Source organism: Ochotona princeps, chromosome 12 (genome assembly GCF_030435755.1).
Source record: "Ochotona princeps isolate mOchPri1 chromosome 12, mOchPri1.hap1, whole genome shotgun sequence".
Taxonomy (NCBI): domain Eukaryota; kingdom Metazoa; phylum Chordata; class Mammalia; order Lagomorpha; family Ochotonidae; genus Ochotona; species Ochotona princeps.
In genome coordinates, this window is record NC_080843.1 from 68,727,856 (window position 1) to 68,740,448 (window position 12,593).

Here is a 12,593-nt window from a genome sequence, read left to right on the forward strand (position 1 = left end):
CTTCACCGTTTTTTTCCCAGGGCTAGACAGACCGCTGCCAGTGGTTCGCCAGCGAAGACGGCACTCCCATAACCATCTCTGCACACACGGCTGTTGAAACAGGAGTTGAGGCTGCGGTGCAGCATGTTAAACAACACTAGCCCTGCCCGTCACGCCTGCAGTGCAGCGTCCCGTGTGCCTGCGGTGCTGCGGTCACACGGGACAACAGGACAGAGTCCAGGTCCGGGGCCTCAGCCTGCCTAACTGCAACTGTTACAGCAATGCACTTCGAATATATCAGTCAGTCTTCAAAAAGAAAGCAAAGATTGTATGAATAATAGATGAAAAATACTGCATAAACACACACTTTCACAATTTGGAATATATTTTCATTTAGAAAAACTCATGTAAAATAATGGCATAATAGGACACTGTATAATAATATTTAGTAGCTGTATGTTAAATGTGTCGTTTTAGGCATTGTAGTACGGAGTATTAAATCGCTGCCTGGGATGCCAGCAGCCTTGAGGGCTTCAAGTCTACAGTATTCCACTTCCTGTTCAGCTTCCTGCTGATGTATCCTGGGTGGGAGCTAATGCTGGTTCCAGGGCTCGAGCTCCTGCCATCCCTGGCTAAGACCAAAATGGCCCCATCGTGGTGGGCATTTGGGAAGGGAACCAGCAGATGGAAGATCTCTCTTCTGCTGTTCAAGTAGATGAACTGAATACACATTTTAAAAAGTTAACGCTATAGCATGTTGTGTATACGCTATTATTTATGTGAAGAATACAAGCAGGTGAGAAAAGCTGGCGAAATGAGCTGATACACCTGTACGCTGTTACACATTATCCGAGCACCTAAAAATAAAATCCTCACTTTTGTTCGTAAATTAGCCATCCATTTTCTCATAAGTTACCAAAATTAGCTGAAGACTCAGAAATAAGACTCAGAAATTTAGCCAAAGGGCTAAATGGGGCCCGGCGGCATGGCCTAATGGCTAAAGTCCTTGCCTTGAAAGCCCCGGGATCCCATATGGGCGCCGGTTCTAATCCCGGCAGCTCCACTTCCCATCCAGCTCCCTGCTTGTGGCCTAGGAAAGCAATCGAGGATGGCCCAAAGCTTTGGGACCCTGCACCCGCGTGGGAGACCTGGAAGAGGTTCCTGGTTCCCGGCATCAGATCGGCACGCACAGGCCCGTTGTGGCTCACTTGGGGAGTGAACCATCGGATGGAAGATCTTCCTCTCTTTCTCTCCTCCTCTCTGTATATCTGGCTTTCCAATAATAATAAAATCTTAAAAAAAAAAAAGGGCTAAATGACCTTTTGCACTCTAACCGCTAGTCCCACTCCTTCCCTGAAGACGGAAACACTTTGGGGACCACTTTGTGTCTGCGCCCCTCTGCCCCTCACACCTCCCTCCCCCCCTTACCTGCTCCACTGACTCCGAGGCCCTGAGGCCGCTCTCCGCCACGGTGGGCCACGAGGGCTGCATCTGGGCACCCATGGGTGTCAGTCTGTCTAACTCTGCGGTGCCTCTGCCCTTGTCTTGACTGCCTTGTTTTTGCTTTTTAGGAACAGCCTTCTTCTCTGAGCCAACACCCTTGTTTTCTGGCTTTCCGCTCTCCCTCTTGCCTTTGCGCTCAGCATCCTCGCCCGCACTGAGCGCGCCGTCCCCCTCTTTCTCCGAGGCGCCCTCCTGCTCCGCACCCTGCTCCTCCGGATCCTGGGCTCCTCTGGGTTCTTTCTCATCCCTGTTGTCCGGATGTAATTCTTCCTGACTCTCCTCGTGAGAAGGGGGCTCACGCAGCACACTGAGCTCAGACTCAAACGGAGAGTCAGCAGATTTCTCTTTTCTTGCTTTTCTGTTTTCTTTCGGATCTTCCCTTACTTTCGTCTTTAAATCTTTCAATTCACCTTTTTTAGCTTTTTTCAATTCCTTCAGTTCATCTTTTTTTGGCTTTTTGGAGTCCTTTAATTCTTCTTTGCCTTCCAAGATTCTTTTCTTTGCCCTTAAATCGATAACTAACCTTTCGGGGGAGCTCTCCGGGTCCGCGCCGGGCTGCTCCTTTCCCTTCCCGGTCTTGGCTTTTTTCTTTTTCACATCCTCCAGGTTTTTTTCTTCTCTCGGCCTCGGCTTTTTCTTCTTGCTTGGGTAAGTCTCTTCTTGCGTCTCGCTTTGCTGATCACTGTCAGAGTTTGCCTCGAATATGTCCTTATTTAATGACAGCCTCTACAAGACACAAAAAGGTACGAAGTTCATTGCCAGTCACGCTGAAGGCTTTAGGAAGCGGTAACAGTGCGAACTGCAGGTTTTCCCTTCGAGCAGGCGCTCACCTGCCTAGAAGGACTTCCCTGAGTTGAAGCGGTGTCGCACGCGGGGCTCTGGCTGCGTGCGTACTTGGTGGGAGAGACGAGTACCAGTTTAGAAAGTGAACACAGGCCCGGCGGCGTGGCCTAGCGGCTAAAGTCCTCGCCTTGAAAGCCCCGGGATCCCATATGGGCGCCGGTTCTAATCCCGGCAGCTCCACTTCCCATCCAGCTCCCTGCTTGTGGCCTGGGAAAGCAGTCGAGGACGGCCCAATGCATTGGGACACTGCACCCACGTGGGGGACCCGGAAGAGGTTCCTGGTCCCGGCTTCAGATCAGCGCAGCACCGGCCACTGTGGCTCACTTGAGGAGCCTCCTCTCTGTATGTCTTACTTTGGGATAAAAATAAATAAATCTTTAAAAAAAAAAAAAGAAAATGAACAGGACCCTGGTGCCTGACCGAAGCAGGATGAGCAGGGGGGCCTTCCTGCATGGCTGGTCTTACGTGATTTTGAATTTCATCATTTCCAAAAATATCGAGAATAATTTTACTTGAGTACTAACGAAGTAGCTAACAAATCAAAAACACATTTTTTTTTTTGTTTTGTCTTGTTTTAAGACACTGGTTCTTAAACTTTGCTGTTACATTTCACAAACATGCACAGGACAAGACTGCATGCAAATCTCCAACTGATTTGAATATTCCTAATTGATTTGTGTTAAATCAGCTCTAATATTTGCTATGAAAAATATATTTCTATTGTAGACTTTAAAATGGAACTTCAAGAATAAAATATCTGTGTGACCATAAACATAACACATTCCATTAAAAAAAAAAAGCTTGGAATAAATCCCAAGTGGAAATGCAAACACAAAACAAAACAAAACAATGACGTATTTCCCCAAGTCGTCTCAGGGGTGGGAAGTACACAGAGGGAAACCTGTGTATTTTTTCTGCATCTTACTTCAAAAGAGGTAGGTTTATTTTAGTGCAAAACATCTGGAAGCCCTTGCATGGTTTTCTCCCATTATGCTCATTTTCTATGAATTTCTTCAAACATGCTCACATTAACTGTGTACCTCAACAAGGCAAAAGGAAGGAACAATGCAATTTTATTTTTCTGTCTCTTAATTTTCTCTGCTTACAATGAATTGCTCAAACAGAGCACAGCTCTTCTGACGGGGAAGAGCCAGTGGTCAGCTTTATCTGTGCTACACTCCTGTCCACTTCAGTGCTTAGGCTCAAAGTCCACAGTGTTGTCAATACTGCCATACTTGAAAAAGGCCAGAATCTGGGCCCAGCGCGATAGTGTAATGGTTAAGGTCCTTGTCTTGAACGCACCGGGATCCCATATGGGCGACGGTTCTAATCCCAGCAGCTCCACTTCCCATCCAGCTTCCTGTTTGTGGCCTGGGAAAGCAGTCGAGGATGGCCCAAGGCCTTGGGACCCTGCACCCGCGTGGGAGGCCCGGAAAGAAGTTCCTGGCTCCTGGCTTTGGACCGGCGCAGCACCGGCCACTGCGGTCACTTGGGGAGTGAATCATCGGATGGAGGATCTTCCCGTCTCTCCTCCACTCTGTACATCTGACTTTCCAATAAAATAAATAAAACTTAAAAAAAACCAAAATATTAAAAAAAAAAAAAAAAGAATGAATAGGGGCAGAATCCATGAGAGCTCGTCTACAACAGAACAGAGGGGCTGGCACTGAGGCCCGCCACAGTAGCTGCGCTGGCCGTTGCAATGCCAGCATCCCCCTGGGCACTGGCTGGAGTCCCAGGTCCCGGCTCAGCACCTGGGCAGCAGCAGAGGACGACCCCACCCAGGAGACCCCAGGCTGCACACACGCAGGGCCTCCAGGCTCCTGGTCAGCCCAGCCCTGGCTGCTGGGGTCACTGAGGGAGGGAACTGATGGACGGTTCTTTCTCACCTGCTCTTTCTCTAAGTCCACCTTTTAAATAAATAGATCTCTACAAAAAAATATGATTTTAGGTCATGTACATTGAGACTCCATATTGTCAATGCTGAAAGTATAAATAGCCCATCCAATGCCGAGGACAGCTGAGCAGACATCTGGAAGTGAAGAGGCAGGCACCTCGCTAATGTAAAGGTACCTGGCCAACAGTTAAGACGGCAGCGTCCCCCAGCACGGTGTCTGGGGCCAGTCCTGGACCTGGGCCCTCATTCTAACTGCCTGCCCGCGCATCCCCAGAAATCCAGCTGCTTATATGGAATTTACACTAATAACATTAATGCATTATCTGTAAATTATTCATGAAGTTTATGACGTGAATCTTACAACAAGCTCCTGGACTTAAGAAACCGTTCGTGATACCTGAATGTCCTTCCGGACGGCTCTGGCCTTGTTCTCTGTGTTCTTCCTCCTGAACTCGAGCAGGACTTCCTTGCAGTCCACCAGGTGGACCTCGGGCTCCCAGGTGTCATCCTCCGACGCGTATCCCTTCCAGCGGACTTTGTACAGGACCCTGCCCTATGGCACCAAGCAGAAACAGGCCACACGTTAACAGAGGATGAAAATCACAGAGGTGCGTAAGGAACCTGATAACTGGCACGTGAAAAGCAATCTCTGATTCACAAAGGCACAGCAAAAAAGCTCATGGAAATCGAATTAAAAGATGTTCTGTTGCGAATAAATTCGAAATTCATGTTTTCCAGAATGCACGTTGTCCCTGATCCATTTGGGGCTCTCCCATATAATGCAAACGTACTACTGGAAAAGCAATGAAAAACGGAAAAGCCAAGTACGTCAACCGAAGGTACACGCTTTTTCCTTACCCACTATACTCAACACATACTTCATGTTTTTAAATACTAGATATTATAATTTTTAACTAATTTTCTCCTATCAAACACTTGGTTTAATATCTTTCAAAACATGATTTTCAGTGACTGAAGATTATTCACTGAATCACAGAAATACAAAAAACCTGTTAACCAAAGGTAGTTTCATTTCCAACTTTTAAAAAATGTTTGTTTAGGGCCCAGTGTGGTAGCCTAGCAGAAAAAGTCCTCGCCTCGAATGCACTGGGCTCTCATGTGAGCACCGGTTCTAATCCTGGCAGCCCTACTTCCCATCTAGCTCCCAGCTGATGGCCTGGGAAAGCAGTGGAGGACCTTGGGACCCTGCACCTGTGTGGGAGACCCAGAAGAGGCTCTGGGCTCCTGGCTTTGGATCGTAGCAGCTCCAGCCGCTGCAGTCGCTTGGGGAGTGATTTAATGGACGGGAGATCTTCTTCTGTCTCTCGTCTGTGTATCTGACTTTCCAATTAAAAAAAAAAGTTTGTTTATTCAAAGACCTTCCGCCCCCTGATGTTCACACAGCAGCTGTGCTGTGCCTGGCCAATGCCAGGCGCCTGGAATGTCAACGTGGTCTCCTCCAGGCGCTGCAGCCATCATGAGTTCCCTCCCAGGGGCGCTGGCAGGGAGCCATAAGCCAGAGGCAGAATCAGGACTGGATCCCAGCCACTCGGCTCCGGGATACAGTGTCTTGCCCCGCTCTACCACAGTGCCTAACCCCATCCTCTTGTAATTTTTAATAAATTGTAAAGATAAATGAAGGCACTGCGGTTGGCAACGTGACACAGCACGTCAAGCTGCCGCCTGTGGTGCTGGCATGCCACGAGGGCCGCTTTGAGTTGCAGCTTCTCCATTCCCACCCAGCAACCTGCTAGTGCACCTAGGAAGGCAACAGATGATGGCCCAAGTGTGTGAGCCCCTGCACCCATGCCTCGGAATAGTTCCTGGCTCCCCAGCCTTGGACCTGCCCAGTTCTGGCCACTGCAGACATTTGGGGAGTGAACCAGCGGATGCAAGATCTATCGCCCTCCGCCCCCATCCTCTCGTCACAATGGAGGCGTAGCAAAGCATCTGACTAGCCTAGATTCAACTCCCAAAGCAGCAGTCAGTGGTGTTTTAAACAGATCCATCTGAACTGCAGAACAATGCTGCTCTGCCAGGGCTTGGCAGCTCAGATGGGCTGACTTGCTCTCCCCGATACAGAATACACTGCCGGAGACTAGGGCCAGGGGGCCTACAAGGAGGCCCGCTACCTGGTTGATCACCTCGTGAGCTGAGAATCGTTTTACATTTTTAAATGGTTGAAAACATTCCATCTACAACATACTTTGCAATTCTGAGTATCTGCCTTGGCCTGGCACTGTGGCACGGGGTTGTTTCACCTGTGTGGTCAGTGTTGCACAGGTGCCCGCTGAAACCCCAGCTGCTCCTCTTACTTCCGGTCCCTGCTCTTATGTCTGGGACATGGAGAATCTAGACTCCTGGTTCTGCCCAGCCCAGCCCAGCCCTAGCCCCAGCCCAGCCCTAGCCCCAGCCCTAGCCCCAGCCCCAGCCCAGCCCTAGCCCCAGCCCCAGCCCTAGCCCCAGCCCCAGCCCAGCCCCAGCCCCAGCCCCTCTGGGAACTGAAGCATGGGGTGAAACATTGGGCTCTCCCTCTCTGTAACTCTACCTTTCATCAAACATGTAAATCTTGAAACAAACTCTGTATATATTAGCTCATTTAATCTTCACAACCACCCTGTGAAGCCAATACCATGGCCCATCTTGAAGACCAGGACCTTGAAGCTCCTGGATTAAATCCTTAATCTGAGACCACACAGCTGCGCAGTTCACGTGAAATTCAAGGCCAGAGCCTTGCGCAGGGCCTGGACTCTTCACCTGCTCCTACATAAACGCAAAGGCAGCACATGGTGGAGAATTCCCAAGAGGAAAGGCTGCCAAGAGAAGCCAAGAAGCTTTTCTTAAAAACACCATCTCTCCGCCCTACTTCTGCCTCTTAGTCTGCAAGGCCTAATAGATGCACCACTCAGTCATTTACCAGAAGCCTGCCAGCGCCTGCGCGGTCCCCATCTACTCACAGAGACACTCTGTTCCTGCTGTCAGCACTGTTATTCAAGTTCACGTGGAATTACAAGAGGCCCTGGGCAGTGAAAAACCACCTTGAACAGAACAAAATCAGCAGGTGTCAGCAGTGTGCAGCAATGGGTTAAGCCGCTGCCTTAAAACAATGGCAGCAGCACATGTGAGCAGGGGTTCAAGTCTCAGCTGTTCCGCTTAAAGACAAAATTTTTATCTGAAAGGCAGAGCTACAGAGATAGAAAAGGAGAAACGCACCTTTCATCCATTGGTTCACTCCTCACACAGCCACAGCAGCCGGAGGGCCAGCCCAAAGGGAGGAGTCGGGAGCTTCAGTCTGGTTCCCCCTTTGGGTGCACTTGAGCCACGTGGCACTCGACTGGAATTGGAGCAGCTGGGGCTCCAACTGGTACCCACAGGAGATGCCAGCAAACAAGCATGGGATTGGCCCCAGCTGGTCCACTGCTGATCTAATTCCATGGCCCAAGGTACATGGGTCCCTGTCACTCACACAGGAGGCGGGGAGGCTCCTGGCTGTGGCCCAGCCCCGCCTGGCCACGGCAGCCACTTGGGAAGTGAACCAGTGCTTGGCTGATCACTTTTTCTGTACGTCTACCTTTCAAACAAACAAACAAACAAAATCTTAAATAATTAGAAGTTGGAAGAAGTCATACTTCCCCTTTAAAAGTGTGCTACAAGGCTGCAACTCAACAAAGTGGTGGCAGACCTAGAGGTGATAGAGATAAACCCATACTACGCAGGACCAACTGATATGACGAGCAACCAAGTTCAACCAATAAGGGAGAGCACCCAATGACTCAAACAGATTCCCACACCAGAAACAATGAGGTTGGACCCTAACCTCACATCATTTTTTCAAAAATTAACTCCCTGGTGGCAGGCATTTTTCTTGGCAGTTGAGGTGCCTGTCCTCATCAGAGGACCTGAGTTCAGCTTCCGGCTAACGCAGACCAGGGAGACAGTGACGACACGGTGAGACGCCCTACCACTGACATGGGAGGCTTGGATTGAGTTTCTGGGTCCCAGCTTCTGCCCAGCCCAGCCCAGCCTAGGCCCAGCTGTTGCAGGTATGGGGGAGAGGGCGTGAGCCGACAGGTGGGAGCTCTCCATCTCTGTATGCCTTTCTCTTTCTTTTTTTTTTAAAGATTTTCATTATTATTATTGGAAAGTTGGATATACAGAGAGGAGGAGAGACAGAGAGGAAGATCTTCCATCCGATGGTTCACTCCCCAAGTGAGCCGCAACGGGTCGGTACACGCCGATCCGAAGCCGGGAACCAGGAACCTCTTCCAGGTCTCCCACGCGGGTGCAGGGTCCCAAAGCTTTGGGCCGTCCTCGACTGCTTTCCCAGGCCACAAGCAGGGAGCTGGATGGGAAGTGGAGCTGCTGGGATTAGAACCGGCGCCCATATGGGATCGCGGGGCTTTCAAGGCGAGGACTTTAGCCGCTAGGCCACGCCGCCGGGCCCCAATGTATGCCTTTCTCTTAAATAAATATAAAAATAAGCTAAAATCATAAAACTCAGGAGTAGGTAATTTTCTTTCCCAGCAAATCAAAAAATACAAAAAAGTGTACTCAGTATAATTTTACGATCTGGCTACATAACCGGCTAGCGAGAAGTGATTATATAAACTGAAAACATGTATATTTTACAAAAAACAGTATAGAAAGAAAACTACAATTTTTAAAGTTTCTACAACAGTGTGTTAAAATCAAATAAACAAATGTGAGTGAGCAATGCTGTTTAAGAAGCCTACGTGACTGGGGAAAGTAACCTTAGTGGTAACCTTAGTGGTACATCTGATGAGTTATCACAGAGAATGTGTTAACTATATCAATTACAGGTTAGGAAACAGATGACCTTTGAGTGTGGCCATAAAAACGGGGAGGAGCCAGCACTGTGGCACATCTTATCACACTGTTGCTTCAAGTCGCAGCTGCTGTGCTTCCGATGCAGCTCCCCGCCAATGTGCCTGGGAAGGCAGCGCAAGATGGCCAGGCAGTCAGGCCCCAGCCACCCACGTGGGCAACGAGGAAGGCGGCTTTGGCTCCTGGCTTCAGCATGCCCCAGACCTGCTCATGACTTGGCCATTTGTGAAACAACAGGTCTATGATTTTCTCTCTGTCTTCTTCCCCTCCCACACCTTCCAATAAATCAACAAGTCTTAAATGTCTTATTCTTTTTTTAAAGATCCATTCATTTTCATTGTAAAATCAGACCCACAGAGAAGGAAAGACAGATTTGCCATCTGCTGCTTCACTCCCCACGTGGCCGCAATGCCCAGAGCTGAACCAATCCAAAGCTAGGAGCCAGGAGTCTCCCCCAGGGGTGCAGGGTCCCAAGGCCATCTTATACTGCTTTCCTAAGTCACAAGCAGAGAGCTGGAAGGGAAGTGGAGCAGCTGGGACACAAACCAACGTCATATGGGATATCCTGGCACATGGCTACTGTGCTGGGCACAACAAATCTTTTTTTTTTTAAATATCTTCATAATTAGGGCCAGTGCTGTGGCGCAGTTTATTAGGCTGTCGTTTATGATGGTAGTTTAATTCCCAGCTCCTTGCTAATGCACGTGCCTGGAAAAGCTCCCATGGGAGACAAAGATGGAGTTGCAGCCCTGGCTGGTGCAGCCGTTTAGGGAATGAAACAGCAAATGAAAAACATCTCTCCCCCCTTCAAATACACAAACCTTTAAAAAACAAATTCTTCAAAATAAATAAATACAGGGCCCAGCGGCGTGGCCTAGCGGCTAAAGTCCTCGCCTTGAACGCACCAGGATCCCATATGGGCGCCGGTTCTGATCCCAGCAGCTCCACTTCCCATCCAGATCCCTGCTTGTGGCCTGGGAAAGCAGTCGAGGACGGCCCAAAGCTTTGGGACCCTGCACCCGCGTGGAAGACTCGGAAGAGGTTCCTGGTCCCGGCATCGGATTGGCACGTACCAGCCCGTTGCAGCTCACTTGGGGAGTGAACCATCGGATGGAAGATCTTCCTCTGTCTCTCCTCCTCTCTGTATATCCGGCTTTCCAATAATAATAATAAAACCTTTAAATAAATAAATAAATAAATAAATACAGTGTTAAGTCTGTTATCCAATGAAAATACATATTTATTTATTTGTATGCATTCATGAAAAATACAAACCAGGGAGGGCAGACCTAGCAGTTGAAATAGTGGTTACAATAACCCTTCCCCATAGGTGCCCGTGTCTGAGCCAGGCACGGTTCCTGTCTCTGGTGATGCCGACCCTGCAAGCAGTTCTGCCTTCCACACCGCAGGTGCAGAATGAAGGCCTGGCCCAGCTCCAGCCATTGCTGGCATTTAAGGAGTGAACTACCAAGCCAGAGCTTGCTCACTTTCTTTGTCTTTCTTTAATTTGTCTCTCCTCCTCTCTGTATATCTGACTTTCCGGCAAAAATAAATCTTTAAAAAAAAAATCAGTACACTCACTTTCAGAAACAATTTCCACATGTTAAAGAGAAAACATATCACAATATAATCCCACTATTGCACTGTGAGTATGGAACCAGTCTATTTCTTCCAAGGGTAGCAGGGGTCCAAGCACTGGACTATTTTCTGCTGTCTTCTCGGGCACACTAGCAGGGAGCTCTTCCGTAAACAAAATAGCCACGACTCAACTGGTGTCACAAGCAGCGGCTTCATCCACAGAACTTACATGTTAGCAAACAATTTTGAGCTTTAACAAAACAATGGCATGCGCCGAACACAACACATTTGCAGCTCAATGAAATGCCCGTTTTGGATTGCTGGTCAGCGTAGCTGATTCTTGCGAAGGCCAGTCCGTACAGCGGCTTCCCTCACTCCTGACCCTCCCTCTGGCCAAGCTCACAGGGGACACCCACACAACTGAAAACCTCTCCCCACCTCTTTGCATGTGTATGCTAGCACTGAATTCTTCCGTATCTTTCTCAGAGAGAAATCTCGTTCAAATCAACCAATCAATCTTTTAAACAAGATATCATTCTCCTAATTAAATACTCCCTGTTTTCTAAATAACTTACACGTTAGCGCTTAGTTTAGTTAAACAGAGGCAACAGAAAACAAGCAAAGATTGGTTCCTGGGCCCAATGGTTTAGGACAATGCCTGTAATGCTGGCATCCCATTTTGGAGCCCCAGCTACTTTGCGGCGGATCCAGCTCCCTGCCTGGGAAAAGCAGCGGAGGATGGTCCCGGTACTGTGAACCAGTGGGTGGAAGACGCTCTGAGTCGCTCTGACTTTTCAAAACATTCATTAATAAACCTTTTTTAAAAAATGACATACAGACTGCCCACCTGGGCCACCTCCCCCCTTAAGTACAGAAGCCTTTGCCGCGGTTCACGCTGCCCCTTCCCTCCTCCCTCCGCTGCAGCTCACCCGTTCAATAAGCTGATCCACACTAAGCAATCACCATGCCAAGCACTGGAAGAAATACCAGGGATGCGAGGATCGATTTAGAGAGTCAGACAGACACACCGCAGAGACTAAAGGCGTCCACAGTCTAGCAGAACATAAACAAGGCTGAAGCCCTCCACAGAGGTCTACACCAATAACAAGGGTGGCGGAGAGCAAGCGCCTCCCTCGGCGCTGACTTCACCAAAGGGCAAGGACGACCAAGGCAGCTGTGAGGTGCAACTCAGGCTGGCACACAGGACACTGGGCGAGTCCTGCAATGCCCTCGGGGCTGAGAGCGGGCTGAGTGGGAGTTCCATCACGGCTTAGGAGCACGAACGCCGGGCCAGCAAGGGACCAGGCGGAGCAGCGCCGTGTGCCTGCGCCCAGCACGAGCCCTTCTGCAGCCGCCTGCAGCCTCGCGGTGCCCGCTGCACGGCCCTGGCTGCACAGCCGCGGAGCTGCAGCGCGCCCCGGGACCCGCCCGCACGTACCCCCTCGGTCTTCATGTCCAGGATCTTCTCCACTTCGAAAACATCCTCTCCGTCCTCCTCGCTGTCTACCAATGTCTCCGCTCCTCCCGGGAGTCCGTCCCTCTCCGCGCCCGCCAAGCCAACTCCTTCCCCTCCCCGAAACTCCACGTTGCTGGAGGCATCTGCCGCGGCAGCTGCGCTCAGGTCTGCGCCTTCTGCAGCCGGCGCCGCGGCCGCCATGGCCGGAGCCCCGCAAACCGCCGAGGAAAACCGACTGCGACACACACCGCGGGGCCGGCGCGAACTCCGCGCTGGGCCACAAGCCACTTGGGCGCCGTCACAGGGCCGTGAGGCAAGTAACCAATGGCGAGCTCGAGAACTTGGAGTGACACGCACGCGAGCCAATCACATAAAGGCGGGTGCAGCGGAGTCGCGCAGCGCCTTCGGGAAACGGGACGCCCGGAGCGGAAGGACGCGGTGTGGGGGAGGGAGTGAGGGCTGGCTCCTGGAGCGCTCCCGGCTCGTTCCCCG

At 50.2% G+C, this 12,593-nt stretch overlaps 1 protein-coding gene across 1 annotated transcript in view; it reads right to left on the reverse strand.

Moving 5' to 3' along the window:
* Positions 1–12,387, reverse strand: part of MPHOSPH8 (M-phase phosphoprotein 8) — a 28,186-nt gene extending 15,799 nt beyond the window's left edge. The window contains exons 1-3 of the mRNA XM_058670996.1: positions 12,084–12,387; positions 4,620–4,775; positions 1,408–2,208 (exon numbers count right to left, since the gene is read on the reverse strand). Coding sequence (XP_058526979.1) covers positions 1,408–2,208; positions 4,620–4,775; positions 12,084–12,302 — 1,176 coding nt within the window. The 5' untranslated portion in view covers positions 12,303–12,387. The remainder of the gene's footprint in view (positions 1–1,407; positions 2,209–4,619; positions 4,776–12,083) is intronic.
* Between the last annotated feature and the right edge of the window lie 206 nt (positions 12,388–12,593).